Source organism: Ursus arctos, unplaced genomic scaffold (assembly GCF_023065955.2).
Source record: "Ursus arctos isolate Adak ecotype North America unplaced genomic scaffold, UrsArc2.0 scaffold_1, whole genome shotgun sequence".
Taxonomy (NCBI): domain Eukaryota; kingdom Metazoa; phylum Chordata; class Mammalia; order Carnivora; family Ursidae; genus Ursus; species Ursus arctos.
In genome coordinates this window covers 88,346,619-88,367,066 of record NW_026622763.1, presented here as the reverse complement: position 1 = coordinate 88,367,066, position 20,448 = coordinate 88,346,619, and the positions used below count along the sequence as shown (strand labels likewise).

Sequence of the window (20,448 nt, the reverse complement as noted above, 5' to 3'; positions counted from 1 at the left end):
CATTTTCAAGGGAAGAAGATGGGTAGGATTTCATGGTGAAAAAACACAATCAAGAAACAAAACTGCTGCAACTTACCTCCATTCCGCCTTCCTATAGAAAACCATGAAATAGAAAAAGACACTATGGTCTCTGAGGGCAGAGAGTTCCAAAGGTCACTAGTCAATGGCCTCCTTCTAACCAGCCGCAAAGAGATTAAGAACAGGATAAAAGCCAAAGGTTTTCAGAAAAAAAACAGCCTATCTGCCTTTAAAGTAAACTTTGGGTCAAGGAGTTATTTCTTATCAGGGGTAAGACTTTTTTTTTCAAAAGGCAAGGGTTTTGACTAGGAAGGGTAGTGTCTACAATATATTACTCTTAAAGGAAACTCATTTTCACTTGGAGAAAAATTGCCTTTTAAAATTTATCCCTTAAATTGTTTTAATTTCAATCGTCTTTAAATGACTGGATCTGATAAATTCTTTTTGTGCTTCACCATAATCTTCAGCTAATGAAGTCAATTCAGCTCAGATTTCCATAACTGCTCATAATCCTCAGTAAACTCTCAAAACAAAACATCTAAATAACAACTCCGCCCCTCCCCCACACAAACACACGTGTGCCTTTTTGTTACTGAAATTTTAAGTTGTTCTAAATTCTAGGAAAATCCTATCACCATGCCATTTCCATGGAGAAACAAGGCACAATTGTAAGTGAGGATTTGGTCTGTCTCCTAACATACATGTCATCACACAAATACTGGGCTTCCTAAGGAGTTTCAGGTATCGAGGAAAGAATCCGCTACTTATTAAAGGCAAACGCTCTCAGAAAAACGAAGAAATGAGGCTGCCTTGTGTGTGCTGCAGCCTCTTGGGCGTATGTTTTTGAAACAAAATCATAAGGGGTACAAGTAAAAAGAACAAAGAAACACGACTTTTGAGCCAATTTTTTAAAACACAACGTTGTTGAGGTGTAATTTACATAGCACAAAATTTCACCCACTTGAAGTGTACAACCCCATGATTTTTAGTAATTTTACCAAGTTGTGCAGTTACCATCACACTCTAATTTTAGAACATTTATTTTCATCACCCCAGGAAGATTTCTTGTGCCCATTTACGGTGAATTCGTGGGCCCAGCCCCAGCCTCAGACACCTGTGAATTTACTTTTTGTCTCTTTCGTCACACTTCCTTTTCCAAACCAAGAGGAGAAAAAGAAATCCAAGGATATGTCCTACAAGTAGAAGGACACTGCTTACTGAAAAACCCACCCTGTCAAAATAGTCCCCAGAATTCTTAAGAAATGCAAGGGAATCTTGGACCCCAGGCGTATCAGTCGAATTAGAACAGAGTCAGTGAGGTCTTCAATATTTAATTATCTCTCCAGTTAGAGATAATAGACTTACATTGTTACAAGGGATTTCGATAATGAAAGAATACCAAAGTAACCCTTGTTATCTTCACTAAGGAAATGTCTGTCTGCAACGGGTAAGAAAAATAACAAAAAATTTCAAGTAAAAGGGTAAACTTCCAAACATTCCTATAAAATCCAGTCAAATGTTTGTGTATTTTTGCTTATAATTTATAAGAGAAATGCTAGTTCCTTAAACAAATTATTTTTCAATGGGATTGAATATAAAAGTTTCTTCTGAAATGTAAGGTAGTCCTTTTTCCTTGGAGCTCTCATATGTATATTATTCGAATGTATTTTGAGTACAGTAAATATATCAAACTATCATGGTTTTTGTTGACAAAATATTTTTCTAACCACTTATTTCCTTCCCCTAGAATCTATGTATTTTAAGAAAGCTTTAGCTTCAGGTTTATCTTGCTTACATCCTGATTTCCAGGTATCCTTCCCTCTGGCTTCCCAGAAATTTGCTAGGAATTTTACAAGGGGCCCTTTTATATTTGAAAGAGAAAACTGGTTTGTCAAATGATGATGAGAAATAAAAAAAAAAATAATAATAATAAAAAAAAAAACCCTCTAACCCAGACAGGACTCTAAATTTGGGGAAATCCACAGCACTCTCTCAACTTGAAATGTTGGTCACAAAGATTACTCATGAAGTTATTTTATACTACTTGTAAGAAACTGATATTTGCTGTGGGTTGTTTTTTTTTTTTTTTTTTTTTAATCTGTGCGTTACTAAAAACAAATGTTAGTTTTGTGTCTTTGATGTGTTGGGCATTTTATAGACCATAGAGTTCTTTACCCTGTGGCAGTTACTGGTGGTGGAACTTTTGGAGAAAACAAGTACTTGCAGAAATAAACATTTTGCCAGTAGCTTTCATAAGTTCTCAAAGCAAACAAGACGTCTGTACCACTAACGTAACTGGAAGGCAGAGCTTTGAGTTGGGGTCTCATGGGAGTAGCTGAAGAAAATTGTGGAGTCCTCCTTTTGAAGATCTTTTAAAGCAAGTGTAACTTGTGTTTGTCTGAAAACAGACTGATGTGATGAGTTGCTAAATGCTCTGAGTCTGCTCAGATTCCCTTTCAACCCTCTGCATTTTAGGGAAAGAGGGAGAAACCTTAAATGGGAACTTTCCACATTCTTGGAATACATAACAATTGAGGTATTTAAAAAAAAAAAATTGGCAGCAGGGCCTGGGGGAAGGGCATTGTGATGAAACTGATGTCTACCAAACGAAAATGCCAAATAAAAGCCAGGAAGGGGCTATGGGAAGGAAGCCTGTAAATGGTCTTTTCTTGGCTTTTAGTGAGTCAAACAAGATCTCTGCTTTGTGTGTAACGGTCATGGTGAACGTGGGCAACGACATAAAGACCTTTCTCTCTCCATGGCCGGTCCAACCTTCCAGGTTTCAGATCGTCCACAACCGATTTCACTTTGAGTGGAAACAGGCACCCCATCCCCAGGAAAGAAAGACTCCTGCACATTTTAAAAAGCAAACTGCTGCTTTGTCCTTCCAAAAAGAAAACTGAATTTTCTGAATTCTCTGAATTTCCCCCAGATCCTCCAAGCACCCCGTAGAACTTAGTAGAAGCTCATTAAAAAATCGCTTTCCCCCCAGTTCCCCAGCTAGCCCTTCCTCAGACCCGGGGAGGTACAGTGTTCAGAAGGGGAGAGGTCTTGAACGGGAAACTATTAAGGCAAAGAAAGTGAGTCCCAAGTCAGTGCACATCAGACCAAAGAAAGGGAACAGAAGGAAAGCCAGCCCCGCCCTGGGACTGCTAAGTCTACATTCCTACAGCTGCAAGGTGGTGGCTACTTTATGGTTTTTCCTCCCCCCCAAAAAAAAATTACACTCCAGTGAACAGACTTTTTTTCCAGAAGTGACGCAATTCCTCAACTCCCCGAGCCCCCAGTAAAAAAGGAAAGGAAAGGAAAGCTTGGGGGGGGGGGGTGTCTTGCAAACCCCTTCGCCTAGCACAACTCCAGCCCCTCCCTTTCCTCCCAGTCTACCCCTTTCCAGCCGCTTCCCATCCCTCCCCCTCAGCCCCAAGAAAGTTTGACAACCGCAAAGGAAACCGAAAAAAAAGTTCTCTAGCCCCAATCCTGGCGGGCGATCAGCATCTCTTTTGTTCGCGGCGAACCCACAGTCCCCCTGACGTCACCGGGAGCCCGAGCCAATCCGCGCGCGGTCGGCGGCGGCGGCGGCGGCCCGAGGGTGGGGGGAGCCCTGCCGTCCCTCCTCCGCGGCGCCCAGGGCCTCGCGGGGGGCGGGAGGGGACCGTCCCATATAAACCCCGGAGCTCGAGGCTCGGCCGCCCGCGCCGGCTGCTCTTTGCTGGGGGAGGAGAGGGAGCCCCAGGCGCGAGCGCGGGAGAGGGGACCTGCAGCCACAACTTCTCTCGTCCTCTCCTTCCCCTCTGTCCCTCCAGCTGTCCCCTTCCCCGTCCCCTGGCCCCAACTTTCTTGGGGGTATCAACTCGCAGGAGGCACTGGAAGGGAGTTCTCCCGCAGGTTGCAAAGGGAGCCAAACTTGGTGGCAGTTTGCCTTCTGGTGAGGGCGTCTCTCCCCGCACCGTCTCAAGATGCTCAGGGGTCCGGGGCCCCGGCTGCTGCTGCTGGCCGTCCTGTCCCTGGGGATAGCGGTGCCCTCCACCGGAGCGTCGAAGAGCAAGAGGCAGGCTCAGCAAATCGTGCAGCCCCAGACCCCAGGGGCTGTCAGCCAGAGCAAGCGTGAGTACTGACTGCGAGCTGAAACAGGCTGTCGCGGGGATGGGACCTAAAGCCAGCCAAAGTTCGGCTGAAGTTTTGAGCGCGCGCGTGTGCGGCGTGTGTGCACGCCTTAATGAGAGCAACCGGCCGAGGACACAAAAGGCTTGTGGTTGGAGCAGGCTGGTTTCGAGGGCTCTAGAATAAACTAATGCATTGGAGGACAGGGGTTTTGCGATGTCCCACCGCGCTCTTGTCAACTCTACATATTCAAGTCTTCCTCCTATGCACTCAACCAAACTTGCCTTTAAAGAGGGAAATGATGTATGCCCTTAAATTTTCCATTTGGGATTAGTGTGGCTTTTACGCTTCTGATTTTTTTTGTTACTAAATAATTGGTTAAATATTTTTTTTTAATGGGGGTAGGAGAAGGGTGGCTAGATAGCTATGTGGTTGCTAACGAACTTGAAAGAGATGTAATTGGTTCACAGTGCTTTGGGGACCCTTCAGGATACTTCTCCAAGAACAGAGACCAGAATTCCTCTTCCAGTTTTTCAAAGACACACCCTCCCTTAGCCTTGGCTAAAGGAGACTGCTTAAAGTCCTTCTTGATTTATTCCCCACTCCCCAAAAAAGCATTGAAGGTCCTCGCATATTTTAAAACGTAATTCCAGGTATCTGCTTTCCAAAATGTTTCCATTCCTTTCATGTAGACCCCTGGCCAGATGGAAATGACATCATTGTATGTAACATTTAGCTATGTTAAAAGAAAACAAAGAGGAATACCTAAACATCTATGTGTACAAATTGTGGTTAACATTTTAGATAGCTAATTTCTATGTATTTTCGTGGAATATTGCTTTTAATTCTGATGACTAACTTATTTTTCTATGTTTGTTGCTTAGTCTCATCGATTTAGTTGTGCAAGAAAATTCCATACTTTGGAAAAAAGAGGGGATGCAGATGTAATCACTTTTTTCTTCGATCATTTATAGCTGGTTGTTACGACAACGGGAAACACTATCAGATAAATCAACAGTGGGAGCGCACCTACCTGGGAAATGCCTTGGTTTGTACCTGTTACGGCGGGAGCCGAGGCTTTAACTGCGAGAGCAAACCTGAACGTAAGTGGTGGGAGCCTGGCAGTTAGTATCTTTTGATATATGGAGAACCGGTGCCTGTTAATTAAACTTCGTATTGGTAATAAATTTTCCCAATAGAATTATCTGTCGTTTCCTCTTTAAAAACTGTTAATGACTGCTTCTTTTCTCCTTTTACATGTTACTTCTACCTTTTAAACAAAAGAACCAATGTGTCCCAAAGTAGTTCCTAGAGTCTTTTTTGTTTGTTTTATTGTCCCAAAGTTGTTGATGAGAAAATGGAAGATTTTGTGTTCTCCCTCCAAAAAATTTGCATATAAAATTTTAATTTATTAGAAAGGAATTTCAGATCTTACACTCTAAGATTATGGGCCAGGAAACTCTTTGGGCACTATACTGTAAAGTGATTTGTCTGCCGCAAAAAAAAAAACCCACTAACCACTGACTTCAAAGTGCCCTTTCTTTTAGGACCATTGTTCTGTTTCTCTTGTAAATTATAGCAACTCCAACAGAGGAGCACTGATGAAGCTAGAATGGAAATCTGTAGGATTAAGAAACGACATGCCTGCTGGGCGGTGGGGCTCTTCAAATTGTTTGCTTTTCATGTGGACCTTGGTTTGACTATCTGAGTCAGAGATCAGAATCTGAAGCCGTCCTTCACAGTCTAGGCAGTCCTAAAGTAGGACTGAAGATGGCTTTTTCCTGAGGGCCTGAGGATCCTTTCCAATAGAAATTCAATTACCGAAAAGTGGAGAACCGGTCAAAATTCAAAAGCTGAGCTTTATTAAAGCCTGGGGTAGACTCTAGATCTCCTGTTTTAATTTGTTACACAGTTGGTTGTACCGTGCTACTCAGAATGGAAGACTGAGTGTTTCTTTGGATGGAATGAGTGGAATAGAAAAGCTTTTACATATGTGAGGCTCACATGGACTTTCCTTCTCTCCTCAGCTGAAGAGACTTGCTTTGACAAGTACACGGGGAACACCTACCGCGTGGGTGACACTTATGAGCGCCCTAAAGACTCCATGATCTGGGACTGTACCTGCATCGGAGCCGGGCGAGGGCGGATAAGCTGCACCATTGCAAGTAAGAAAGACATTCCGTAAAATGATGCAAAAATACCGTGTGTGTGAATTTCTCCATTATCTTCGATGTCACTCTCTGTTATACATGACTGGTTTACTCCCAGGGGGCCAGTCGCTCTTCTGTGGTCACCCAGCTCGTTGCCATGCTTCTAGAAGATGGCTCTGTGCACGGGTGGAAACAGTTAGTCTGTGTGGACTTAGGGGTACCGAGGGGATCTCTGGAGTTCCACTGCAGTAAGACAAGCTCAGGAGAGTTGTCCGTTTTATATTACCTAGGCGTCTTCTCCAAGCCAGACTGATTAAGTGATTATCTGCAGTGATTAGGAAGCTGGTCTCGAAGAGTGAATTAGCCATTGTGTGGTCTGCTTGTGTTTGTGAGGCAGAGACCTGTTGCAGCTCATGGATACACTCTGGTTTCTTTGTAACCTACAGTTTTTACCCAGGAAGCAAATCTCTCTATCGCCAGTGGTACTATGGAATGATGAGCCTTCTAGTGTTTCCAAGGACCTTTGGGGACTGTCTCTCTTTGGGGACTGTTGACTCTCATCAATTCTAGTTTAGCCAAGGCAATCCGTCCACTGTGATTCACTGGAATACCAATAGGCTCTATTAACAAGGCATTTCATTTGTTTAATCCATCCTTTAAGACTCAGTTACTTGAAAGGCTTCTGTCCAAAAGAACAAACCAGTCCCTTGTGAACAGACCCAATCAGCTTTTCCCATACTTAACATTAGGGTTTATTCAAGGTTATTGGCAGTCTTAACGAGTCAGTGGTCCACAGTGTTGATAGTCTAGTGGGCATCCAGCCTTTGGATGTGCCACGGTGTTTAGCAGCTTAGAAGGGTACCCAGATTTCCTTACCTGAGAGACGTCTATTTGATTTCCACCAATATGACATTTTTATCCTCAGGTAAAACATGGGCCCTCCCACTCCAGAAAGCTGGAAAGCTATGCCCGATGTGAGGTGGCCTTTTCATTCAGTCAGGCTTAACCCGCTATGGTTGTGGGGAGGTCATGCCTGCCAGCCTTTCTTTTCTGTTTTAGGACCCAATTTCCTGTGATCTCTCCAAGGAACCAGGATTTATGACCTCTTCTTTGACATTCAGTTTTCTGTGTGATTTCCCATCATGCTTACAAGACATTAATTGAATGACCCAAAGTGACCAGCGCTGTTAACTTTCCCCTGCCTCTGATGGGAAAGCTGTTCTCTGTGTCCTTACTTTGGCTAACTTAAGTACCTACTTAGTACATGGGTGGGGCATGAGAACTTCTCTTTTCTCTTTTTTTCTTTTCTTTTCTTTTCTTTTCTTTTCTTTTCTTTTCTTTTCTTTTCTTTCTTTTCTCTATTCTCTGTCTCTGTCTCTAACATTTGCTTTTTGTCGTGAACAGACCGTTGCCATGAAGGGGGTCAATCCTACAAGATTGGTGACACCTGGAGGAGACCGCATGAGACTGGTGGTTACATGTTAGAGTGTGTATGTCTCGGCAACGGGAAAGGAGAATGGACCTGCAAGCCCATAGGTGTGTGGCTCTGAGGGATGAGTGAGAGGTGGGGAGGCATGGTCACAATGTTGAGGTGAACGAAAAGCCATGCAACGCTAACACAAGATCCGAATTCCAATTCAAAAAAGAATGAAATAGAAATTTTATTTCAAATACTGAAGTAGTTTATAATCCTGAAGGATTAGGATTCTTAGTAGTCCTAAAGTCCTGAAGGAATCAGATCAGAAAGTACTAAGCACTGATGGAAGTCTTAATTTTGTTTCAAAAGCACAAGATAGAACTGAAAGATTTATAAAAAAGTCATTCCTTTTGTCTAATATCTGGTCTCAGATTTCTCCTTGGTCAAGATGTAAATTAGTTAAAAGAAAAAACAATGACGCTTTTTAAAAACATTTATTTATTTATCTGAGAGAGAGAGGGAGAGAGAGAGTGCGTGTGCGCACACATGGCGGGGAGGGGCAGAGGGAGAGGCCGACTCCCCGCTGAGCAAGGAACCCAATTCAGGGCTCGACCCCAGGACCCTGGGATCATGACCTGAGCTGAAGGCAGACCCTTAACCAACTGAGCCACCCAGGCGGCCCAACAATGGTGCTTTTGACATACTTCTTTATTGGAACATGCTGGACAGAAACAATATTGTGTGTCCCCTGTCACACCTTGGTGACTTCTTTTCTTCAAAATAAAAATTTTTGAGCTTCTTTTGGCCGCGATCTTCAGCTGGACTCTATAAATACAAATCTAAGTTTCTACCAGTAACTTCTACTCTGTTTACTTCTTGTTTGGAAATTCAAAGGCTTTTGTTTTGTGTTGTAGCTGTTTTTACAGGAATCAAAGTTTTGACAGCTTCCTTGTCTTTTTTCCCCCCGCATTCATAGTTAAGATTGGAATTGTGCAAGTCTCCCACAGAGGAACACGTACATAGATGGCTTTCACTCCGGTAGTGGTGTGAACAGTGGTCCTCAGAGAATGTACACAGTCCGTGGACTTATTAGGAGAACAGGATTCCTGCCTGCCAGCTCGGCTTGAGCTTTCTTTCGCTTTGGTTACTTACTATGTGCTTAGTTACAGGGCGTGCCTCTCTTTTTGAACAGAGTACCACTTAAAAAAAAATGCGGCTGGATTTTTGCTTACACAATATACTTTAAATTACAAGGAGACTGCACAAAATAACCCTTTTTTTTTTCCCTGTTTTTCGTCCAAATTTCCCTTCAGCTGAGAAATGTTTTGATCACGCTGCTGGGACTTCCTACGTTGTTGGAGAGACCTGGGAAAAGCCATATCAAGGCTGGATGATGGTGGATTGTACTTGTCTGGGAGAAGGCAGTGGACGTATCACCTGCACTTCTAGAAGTATGTTTTAGCTCGTTATACTCAAGATGAGACCAGGTATTGTTTTCTGGATTCCTAGAGAGACTTGTAATGTGATGTCACTTGGCGCACACCCAATATGCCAGCAGGCTTTGGTAACATTTGGATGTCGAGAAAAATCCCACAATCAACTTATTCTGCTTCTTCAAGGAAAAGGAAAAAATTTAATAAGGTCTTAGGCTAACAGCTACTAAGAAGGAACCCAAATATTCATTTAAAGGGCAAATGTACTGTGGACCTGAAGATTAGTTGCAAATGTTTAATCTAAATTATCATTGAGGTATTTTCCAAGTATCAGGAGCAAAGAAATCATTAAAATAACATGCAAACACCTCTTTGGGCATGGAGATGCTATTGACATAAAATGGAGCAAAGCTCTAAAGTCTTAGGTCTCGTTCTATGTTTGAAATTTAAATAAGGCATATTCATCGGCAAAACTGATGAAAATAAAAAGTACTTATAGGTTAAAATTATGTGTCTCCTGGGGTTAAGGACAGTGTCTCTTATCCAAAGCTCCTACAGGCTTATTAGTGCCATAAAAAAGCTGGCCCCTTGTACCCCTTCTGCTCCTTCCAAGATTACCTTTAGGCCCCACTTGCTGCCTTGGGAACTCAAGGCTCCTTTTCTGAACTTTCAAACCAATAGCAACTATAGAATTTATTAAAGTAAAACAGCCATTGACAATTGGTGTTGTAAGTAATTCCTAAATCAAATCTAAATATATTGGGCCTGTTTCCTTTATCTAATTTAAAGTGTTTAGCCATCTTAAAATGTTCATCATCCAAATTTGAATTCTTTGTTAATAAAAAAAGTAAGTCTTTCACAGAAAGTGATAATAATTCTGACAGTCTTTCCCAGAAACTTGCTGGTTCATTAGCTCTTTTGCATTTAAAAAGTTATTATGATTGTCAGACTTTTAAGACCTTGGTGGTGATGACTCAAACCCTCATCTATCATTTAAAGCTCTTCTAATAACAAGTCTGAGAAAAGTTCCTCAAAGAAAAGTCGTTCATTCAGTGACATTTTGTAAGTCCCCACTGTGTACAGGATGGCATAGGAACACAAAACTGAACTGGACATTAGCCTAGCCTCCAAAGAGCACTTAGTGAGTAGGTCAGGGAGATGAGAAAGGCTTGTACATAATTATCCACAAAGTACAATATTAAGGGCTTCAAGACAAATACTGAGAATAGTTCTAGGGGAGGTCAGGGAAAACCGTCCTTTTAGCTGGGCATTTGGGGAAAGCTGTAAGCAGCTGTCATATCTTCATCCAGACCTCCATTCTGGTAGCAGATCAATGTAGGTGTATTTGTGTGGACTTACGTCAACCACCTAATTATTTTCTCTCATCCAGTGTAGTGACTTTCTGATTCATACACCAATCAGATCCTCTCTTCTCTCATTGTAGCATATGGGCAAAACTGGATTAGGACTGAAACAATCTATCTGCCAGATAATTGAACACATAGACTGATGGCAGTTTAGTTACAAATTATAAAATTCCATTTTTCCAGGGACGGTTAACACCGAGCAATTCAAAAGAAGCCATTTTATTGGTGATTTTAAGTAGGTGTGTGTTGGGGAAGGAGAGAAGAGAACATTTTAATCAAAGAAGTTGGTAGTCCCCTGAATTTTCTTACATAACAATTGAAGAAAGAGACCCTGCTATCTTTTCATAGCTTCTTTGGGGCAGTTGGGGAGAACTTTTGAAACCTACTTGCTTCCCTATTGTTTCTTATTTTCTAGATAAGGTCCCTTTGTCAAAAGGCTGGGTCATATACAGTAATTATCAGGAGAAATCGGGGCGAGCCTGTGAAGGAAAGAGAGGGAAAAATAGAAAGCCAGAGAATGAATTTGATCAAAGGACCAATGTCAAAACAACTTAAAAAAAATTAACAAATGAAAAATGATGAAAAAGTATTTTGGCAAACAGGGAGGGTCGGATAAGACTAAATCAGACAAAACTACACATCTCCCTTTCTGCTGGAACAGATGGAATCCCATCTTTCAGAAGGTCGATGCCTGTGACATCAGAGCCCCACATAAACATATCACCAAAGAATAGCTGACCAAACTTTAAACTAGGACCTTTTTGGGTTGCTCTGGCACCTTTTCCCAGTGTGACCTGCTTTGCATATTTAAATGCTTCCTTTCTGATACAGACAGATGCAACGATCAGGACACCAGGACATCCTACCGAATTGGAGACACGTGGAGCAAGAAGGATAATCGGGGAAACCTGCTCCAGTGCATCTGCACCGGCAACGGCAGAGGGGAGTGGAAGTGTGAAAGGCACGCGTCTGTGCAGACCACGTCCACCGGTGAGGCGCAGAGCGAGCGGGGCCGGAAACAGGAAGGCATTTCAAAAAATATTTCTGCAAATCCATCTTTCTTTTGACGTGCCATTTGAGTATGAGTTGCTATTTGAGGATGAGTCGCCGGGTTTCTGCTAATAGTCTGAATTCATTTACAGATTGTTGGTCGTTAAGACGTTGTTTAGTACCAGGTTTTAAATTCAAATAACAATGAAATAAAAATAGGTCTTGGGGGGAAAAAGCAGTTTTAGCCCCAAGAGATTAAACTAACCTTTAAGGAAATACTAATATTATAAAACCTACACAATTTATATAGAGCTGTATATGCGTCCATATACATCCCATGCAGATGCATTTTTAATACCTAAAGGGAATTTTAATGGAAATGAAAGAGTTATGATGAGTTACATGACTACTTGATTCCTCTGCTAGGACAAGGGAAAAAAACGACATTTGTTCTTTTTCAAAATGGAATATATTTCCTTGTCCTGACATTCAGCTCTCTTTATAGCGGAAACAATCCTTTATGTGTGGTTTCCATGCTCCAGCAAACTTTGTTGCATTCCATAAAATAATGCACAATCATTTTCTTCATGTATTGGCATTCACAGTTTGAGAAATTCAGAGGAGGCCTAGAGATGAGAATGAATGACACAATGTCTAAGCATTTAAAACAAAACAAAAAAAGAAGTTTTCATTATTTGTAGTACAAGAATAAGATCTTTGCGTTGTAGCTTGTTCTGTAAGAGTCTGAGGACAGAAATATGACGACCGAGGGTGTGTGCTTGTTACCCTTCTTGATATGGTCTCATCAGGTTTCGCTACATAATGTACTAGCATTGTTGCTTAGCCTTTTATCCATCAGTCATTTAGCTAAAAATATTAATTGTTTGATTAGATTTTTCTCCTTTTGATGAGTTTTCGTCTTGTTCCGAGCATTCCCGGAGGGAAACAAGATTAGATTGATAGTATCTTTGAGTTTTTTGATTATTATCAGTGAAATTACTGCCAACCAAGAAAAGAAACAATTTCAAATATCAATCTCCTGAAATAGTTTAAGAGGGTAGTTGGGGTTTAACGAGGTAAAGATTCAATAGATGTTGTCTATTTTTATTAATATTATGAATAATATAAGGAAAAGGTTCTGTTATTCAAAAAAGTTCGAGAAACATTGGGATAAACAAACTGGAACCTCCTTGTGTAGGATCTTTGTGTTCCTTTGCATCGTGACTCCTCAGTGGAGTATGTAAGTAGAGATGCCGTCTCCCCAGTGTGGGACCTTGGGACCCGTGGTCTGGGAAGTGTCTTTGGGTTCTCGTGTCGAGCTGCACTTAGGTAGCTGCTGAATTCGGTCTACCAGTTATCCTGGCATCAGTTCTGACTCTTCTTCTGTGGGCCTGGCCTTTGCAAGAAGAGATTTCCAAAAGCTTAAAGACAAGATCAACATATCCTGTTGTCTTACTCTGAAAGGAAAGTTGTGTGAGGAGCATTGATTGGTTTTAGAAACACACACACAAATTCCCAGATAATCCGGGGGAGAAACAAAATGTGGAAGGAGGGGCAACTTTTGGAGAATTCCAGGGCATTCTCTGATGAGTTCACAGTTAGACAGATGACCACAGGTCTGCTACAGAGTGGTAGGCGCCTCTCAAAAACAATATCAGGAAGAGAGATGTCCAGTGATATTGAACTTACGGAAGCTGCTAAGAGAGCGAGAGTGAGGTAGACCCTTCCAGAAGGGAGAGGCACGAAGACAGCACAGGGTACGTGAGGGAATGAGGAGATGAGGCATAGAACAAGGAAGGAAGTGGAAGGAACTTAGGTGTGGAGGATTATGAAGGAGTGGACTATGAGTTTCCTGGAGTGAGTGAGGAATTGTTGAGGGCATCTGCTCTGTTGAGTGACAGGATAACATCTGTGATTCAGAAAAAATCCCAGTAGCTCCAGATGAGCTGGAACATGGAGACCATTTGGAGGCCTCATACACATTATTTCCTAGGCCGAGTGTAGAAGCTAATACAGAAAGGGAGGGGCATTTCTTTCCAGTTCCAGTTGGTAATACCATGGATTTCAGAGTGATCTGTATGGGACCTGAAGATCCCGAGTCCAGAAGGGGCTAGTTGTTTTCTCTTATCCAGCTTTATGACTGTCCTTTTTCATGCCCTTAGGATCCGGCCCCTTCACAGATGTCCGAACGGCCATCTACCAGCCCCAGCCTCACCCCCAGCCTGCTGCGTACGGTCACTGTGTCACAGACAGTGGTGTGGTTTACGTCGTGGGGATGCAGTGGCTGAAGACACAAGGAAATAAGCAAATGCTTTGCACTTGCCTGGGCAATGGAGTCAGCTGCCAAGAGACAGGTCTGTGTCATCTTCTCAAAAAACTAGTACTGATAACTTTTGGTTACTTAAGTTTTTAAAGGCAATACATTCATTTACAAAAAAAAAAAAAAAAAAAGAAAGAAAGAAACAATAGAACAAACCAGAAAAGCTTATAATCTTTCCATCCTGTGATAACAACCAGGTTAGGCATTTCATATATTTTCTTCTAATCTTTTTAATCTATGTGTTTTCTTTCCTGTAGTGGGAATTCAACTGCGATATATTATCTTTCTTTGTCTAAAATGTTGTTACAAGAGGGTTGCCTTCTGAATAGCAAATCAACCATATTTTAGACTCTAAATCGCCAATTTCTGAGCTTTGCAGTGTAAACTTCTCTCAATAACCTAATGCATTTTCTCTGGGCTACAAGGTGGTAATAAGGATAACAGTAACAATCGGTACACTTGACGTTTCCCCTAGAATAACCTCATGTGTTAGTTATTAAGGCACCAACAGAGTCGTCTATATCCCTCCAGTAGGCCTTGAGCAGCATTCTTAATGAACCCATATTGATATACCTTCACAAATGGGGCAACTGAGGCATGGCAGCCGAGGTGGCAACAAAGGACATGGGCAAAAGAACTCAGGCATCCATCTATGCGCAAAAGACAGGTTTCCTGAGTAATACATTTTGACTGACATTAACTAGGCGACGATCTCTCCTGGCAGCTTGAGGGCACGTACTCCGTCTCAACCAAGCTAGAAAGAAACAGCTCCTGGTGGGAGAGAAATGCAGCCTTATTTACCGAGACCCTTTTGCTTATGCTTGTAGCTGTCACCCAGACTTACGGTGGCAATTCCAACGGGGAGCCCTGTGTCCTGCCGTTCACCTACAACGGCAGAACTTTCTACTCCTGCACCACGGAAGGGCGACAGGACGGCCACCTGTGGTGCAGCACCACCTCCAATTACGAGCAAGACCAGAAATACTCCTTCTGCACAGACCATACCGGTGAGTCTTCCCAGGGGAAAACCCAGCAGTGAGAAAAAGCCATTTCTCAGCTCCGTTTTCATTTGCCAGCCTCCTAGCCACTCATCTTGAGGCTACCGCAGAAGCAGCACTTTTGTCCCATCTGGACCCAAGAGACGTGAAGCTAACTTAGCCGCTGAAGATCCTTCCGTGTTCCCCAGGCCCCTTGGGAAATGACACCAAAGAGAAAGCCCTCCAGTTCAATTATTTTTGACACAGCTGGGGTTAGGATGTGATTAAAGATACGGGTATATTAAAATCCGTAGGCAATCCCGCAGGGCTCAAGAAACCGCAGGATGGACGCCTGAGAGCTTTTGCAGCTCTTCTGCTCAAAACGATGTTTTATTCAAAGCAGCCATTTGATCTTTTCTTTTTTGGCTGGGAAAATGAGAGTGAAATTGGACTTAAGTCCATTTTAAAGGTGAAGGTGAACACGCCAAGGAGCTTGCCGCTCTGTGACCGGGGGTCCTGTATTCGGGGTAGACTCCCTGTGAATTGGCTACAGAAACCCGGCTCGCTCGGAGCCTCCCTGTCGTAACGCCCGCCGTTCGCTGAGGAGCTCCGTTGTAATATTCGTCTTCCTATTTGTGTCCTCTCCTGGGCAGTTTTGGTTCAGACTCGAGGTGGGAATTCCAATGGTGCCTTGTGCCACTTCCCCTTCCTGTACAACAACCACAACTACACGGACTGTACTTCTGAGGGCAGGAGAGACAACATGAAGTGGTGTGGAACCACGCCGAACTATGACGCTGACCAGAAGTTTGGCTTCTGCCCCATGGCTGGTAAGATGAAGCCCTGTAGACACCCATTTATGGAGTAAGACAGAATAGTGCCCAGTTTCCTCCCAGTTCACCCAGTCTTAATTTTCAGACAGCACAAAACTTCATAAGATATACTCACTATGTAAGTATATATATATTATTATATATACATATATAATATATACAATGTATATAGTATGTAATTATTTATGTAATTTAAAAATCCTTTTGATATAATTTAATGTCCAAAAATATATAAATCCATTAAAAATACTTTTTAAAATATCTGGAAATGCAAATTTTTCACAGGTTTGTCATTTGTAAGGAGCACACAACTGAGTAGTGTAAACCGTTTCATGTGTAACGGCTATAGACACAGACCTACAATATTTACACAAAACTGCGGTTCGACTACAGTAAACTCTATCACTTCCAAAATACCAAAATGTCCCAAACTCTGTGTTTTCTGACAAGTATGGAATCTTTTATGGTTTCAAGGGGGATCTAGTTGGTATGAATGGTGAAAGGGGAGCCAATACCTTTTGTGTTCAAATTTCAGGAACCCCATAGATTACATTTGATCTTCTGTTTGTAGAACCAAGAGCCATGCGCTATCATCAAGTGTCCGTATAAGGCGATAAAACCCAAGAACACTACTTAAACTCACTTTCATCTCTTTCAACAAAAGAGATTGTTGGGTTTAGAAGAAAACCATGCTTTTGCTTGCAATTCTCTACACGAACACATAGTTTCCCTTTGGGATAGAATACACTGGATCTAGAAAACGTTATGGGGCAGTCATAAACATTAGTCTTCTAGAATAATGCAGACCTGTTGTGTGAATGTGTAGGTATTATCATGGTTTAACGTCCCCCCACCTTTCCTGCAATGATTCCCCACAGCATACTTCACCTTTCGACTAGGTTTGCTCTCTCTGGGACTCAAAACTCTACCCATGCCCAGAGCAGCACTGAGACTTCTCTGAGGCATGCCAGACTGCTTCCCAAGTGAGAGTTCTTAGGCTAACCACGCTGGACTGATAATACCATGTATGTTTTTAGACACTGTGGTCATTTCTCCATCCATTTCCATACAGCCCACGAGGAAATCTGCACAACCAATGAAGGGGTCATGTATCGCATTGGAGATCAGTGGGACAAACAGCATGATATGGGCCACATGATGAGGTGCACGTGCGTTGGGAATGGTCGTGGAGAATGGACTTGTGTTGCCTACTCCCAACTCCGAGGTATGCTTGCTCATTAATGAGAACATTCGAGAGGAAAAATAGTGCAGAGAGGACCAAGTTTGTAGGTGAAAATGCACTTTACCAAAAGCAGGAGACGAAGTATGCAATGCCACGCCACTGGTCTCCTGTGCACGCTTAGTTCTCATGTCAGGCAGCCAGTGGAGAAGAGTTGGCAGAGCGATTCTAAAATTCTGAAGCATCCCTAGGATGTAAGTACTTAACGCTGAGGTGAGAAGATGACTCCAAAGGCTAGAACACAATGCTCTGGTCCTTTGAGCTTTTAGTTATCCCATTGGAGTCATGTCTAGAAAAGATTGGATAATTTCTGTAAAGAAAAGAGACTTTGCTGGTTTTTAAAAATATTTTTTTTATTTATTTGAGAAAGAGAGAGAGACAGAGCACAAGTGGAGGGAGAGGCACAGGGAGAGGGAGAAGCAGACTCCCCACGGAGCTGGGAGCCTGACTCCAGGCTCCATCCAAGCACCCTGAGATCCTGACCTGAGCTGAGGGCAGACGCTTAACCAACTGGGCCACCCAGGTGCCCGAGACTTCGCTGTTCTAAGATCAGATCCTTGCAGATCCAAACTGAAGGTGGCAAACTGAGAGACCTATTTCTTTTGCGCAGCTCAATTTTTCTCCTTTGGATCCTGGCATATAGTATAGGGAGGGCGATTTATTAAAACCATTTTAGTACTTCTGTTTCTTTGATTTGAAAACTAAGACTTAGGTGGAACTCTGAGCTAATAAAAAGTTCATGTAACTGGTATGTTGACATTGGCCTGAACGTGTTCTCCTTTTGTGGGTAACACACTCCAGTAATAATAATTCCATATGATGTTGCAGAACTGAAAGGAACCCTAGAAAGACATACAGACCAACTCTTCACTTTCCAGATGAAAAAGCTGAGAGACTCAAAGGGGGAGAGTCATTTTCTCAGGATCTCTCAGAGAGTTAGGAACAGAGTTGGCCTAATTTTCTTTTTAATTTCACAAATGCCACAGATGTTATTTTATTTCCCAAATCCAAGAGTCTCCCCACCCCAGCCGGTACAGAAGTCAGACTGTCACGCCATGCTGGGGGCCGTATAAGTATGTTTGATCTTCCTCCCTATTTCTCAGCGCAAGCAGAGATCTGGAGGACATTATCAACCAAGCAAGAACTTGTCCAAAAGTAAAACACGCATTTGTTCAAAAATTGCCTGTCCACAGGAAGGCATATTTTACCACAGTCTGTAGTTGCATGTACTATGACCTCTGATACTTAAGTTTGTAAGAAAGAGTTTATGAAAGAATTATTTTTTCCAAAAATTGTATTCCTGACCAAGCTTTGAAAAAGTGTTCATTCTATGCTAGTAGAAAAGTTATTTTAGTGGGAAGTGCTGATAATTTAGTGGAAAAAACTGTATGCTTTGAAATGCATGGTATTTTGGGGGCACCTGGTGGCTCAGTCGGTTAAGCATCCCACTCTCAATTTCGGCTCAGGTCATGATCTCAGGGTCATAAATTTGAACGCCAGGTCTGGCTCCACGCTCAGCATGGAGTCTGCTTGAGATTCTTTTTCTCCCTCTGCCCCTCCCCCAGCTTGCACATGCTCTCTCTCTAAAATAAAGCAATCAATCTTAAAAAAAAAAAAAGCGTGGCATTTTTTAATTTCATCATGAAACTTAAAAAAGCTTTCCACCATCCAACTGTTTCCTAAACAGATCAGTGCATTGTTGACGACATCACTTACAACGTGAACGACACATTCCACAAGCGTCACGAAGAGGGACACATGCTGAATTGTACCTGCTTTGGTCAGGGCCGGGGCAGATGGAAGTGCGATCCCATTGGTAATTAGCCCTCACGTCTCTAGATGGTTTTGGCTGCTGCGACTAGTTAACAGGCTTCAGATAAGGAGAGCTATTTTATATGACGTCATTGAAGTTGACTCCAGACTTTGATCAGTGGCTTGCAGAGAGCTTTGTAAAATCTTTTCTCTAATCATGACCCTGTATATCAACTTGATATTGGTAATTATCTATAGTTATTGAGTTTGGTAACCCATGCAGGTTTATTTTGATGGAATAGGTTTAGTTCTCTGGTGCTGAATCATAAAGAGAATCCATGTTATGAAAGAGAACCTTCCTTTGCTGACTGTGCAGATGTCATGCCAGTAAACACCTCCTTCCAAATACTTTATTTTTCTTGGCTGCCCTTTATAATAGATCTAAGCAAATAGCGAAGGTTGAGCCTTCACAGAGTTGTGGGCCAGTTTTAAGGTAACCCATTAATATTCCTTTACTAAAAGAGACCTGCTGCTCACTAAGAAAACAAACTGATCAGTTGAGTTTGTTTGACCTGAGAGGATCAAAGCTGAGACAGAAGCCTGAGAGGTCTTTCCAGAAACTGCGCAGCAAGTATTGATAGTTAAAATCTAGGTCATCCATTTACATATGTAAAATTAAGCCCTCAAAATGTAAAGAGGTATATAAAGTGGTACTTTGTTCTTACTATTCAAATGGTAAATCAGTTGCGTTAATGTAGGCAAAATACAACATCTAACTGAGTTTTCTCAGATTGCTATTCAGAATGTCAGTTTGTACTGACATCTAAATCATACAGTTTTTATTTAGAAATACTGTCTTTCTAGAAGACGAAACATTTCTTCCAATGGGTACTTATTTACTGCTAGTTGTCCTGTAAGGTAAAAGGAGCAAAATATTTTGTAACCACATATATTTGTAAGGACAGTTGCAAGCTTCCATTAAAACTGAGAATGTATGCTCCCTTGCTCCAGCACACTGACATTCAGTTTGTAGCTCTCCATCTTCAATGCTGCTTCTTTCACTTTGTATTTTAGACCAATGCCAGGACTCAGAAACCCGCACATTTTATCAAATTGGAGACTCCTGGGAGAAGTACGTGCATGGAGTCAGGTACCAGTGCTATTGCTATGGCCGTGGCATTGGGGAGTGGCATTGCCAGCCTTTGCAGACCTATCCAGGTAAGTGGCTGGATTAACACCAACTGACAGCTTCTCACTGAGTGGTAAAAACTGGACAGCATCATTATTTTTAATACTCTGATCCCTGCTCTCTCTTTCCCGTCTTTTTTTCCGATCACGATTTAATAATCAGATTTTTGACTCAAATGTTTTTCCTTTCTCCCCCAGTCAAGTAAAAGATGTGTGGGGCTGGGAAAATGTGCCTGTGTCAGTTGGTTTCTGAACACAGCAGAGCATTCCCTTAGGTTAAAACACTCGGGCTAATTTGATCTCCCGTCTGCACATGGAAATAGAAACCATGCAGTGAGCTACTCTGGGAGCGAAGCGTTGGGGTTTTATGGCATGGCTCTTGACAGAGAGGTTGCATAGAGAGATGACATGAAATATAGTGTAGGGTATGCGTGGTCACTCAGCACTTCAGCCAGGGCCTCTTTGTGTCAAAATTTTCATTTGTTTGATCAGTTGGAGTTTAGAACAAAGTCTTCTGGGTCAAGAGTTGAGTAATTTGGTCAATTTTCTGCCCACGCAGTTCAAATACTCCCAAATGATTATTGCTGGGGTTTTTTGTTTTTTGGGTTTTTTTTTCAGGTCACAGGACATAATGCCTAGCTGTAGGTGTGATTAACTCATTT

General features: G+C 42.2%; 1 protein-coding gene across 12 annotated transcripts in view; it reads left to right on the top strand.

The window, feature by feature from the left end:
- The first annotated feature begins 3,631 nt into the window (after positions 1–3,631).
- FN1 (fibronectin 1) overlaps positions 3,632–20,448 on the top strand; it is a 64,591-nt gene continuing 47,774 nt past the window's right edge. For 7 of the 12 annotated variants that reach the window (XM_026492007.4, XM_026492004.4, XM_026492013.4 and 4 more), the window contains exons 1-12: positions 3,683–4,122; positions 5,094–5,222; positions 6,147–6,284; positions 7,674–7,805; positions 9,000–9,137; positions 11,318–11,476; positions 13,639–13,830; positions 14,624–14,803; positions 15,427–15,603; positions 16,679–16,831; positions 18,534–18,662; positions 19,673–19,816. In XM_026492007.4, the coding sequence (XP_026347792.2) occupies positions 3,975–4,122; positions 5,094–5,222; positions 6,147–6,284; positions 7,674–7,805; positions 9,000–9,137; positions 11,318–11,476; positions 13,639–13,830; positions 14,624–14,803; positions 15,427–15,603; positions 16,679–16,831; positions 18,534–18,662; positions 19,673–19,816 (1,819 nt within the window). In that variant the 5' untranslated portion in view covers positions 3,683–3,974. Of the gene's footprint in view, positions 4,123–5,093; positions 5,223–6,146; positions 6,285–7,673; positions 7,806–8,999; positions 9,138–11,317; positions 11,477–13,638; positions 13,831–14,623; positions 14,804–15,426; positions 15,604–16,678; positions 16,832–18,533; positions 18,663–19,672; positions 19,817–20,448 lie in introns of all 12 variants that reach the window. The other 5 variants (XM_026492008.4, XM_026492005.4, XM_026492003.4 and 2 more) reach the window with 3 other exon arrangements.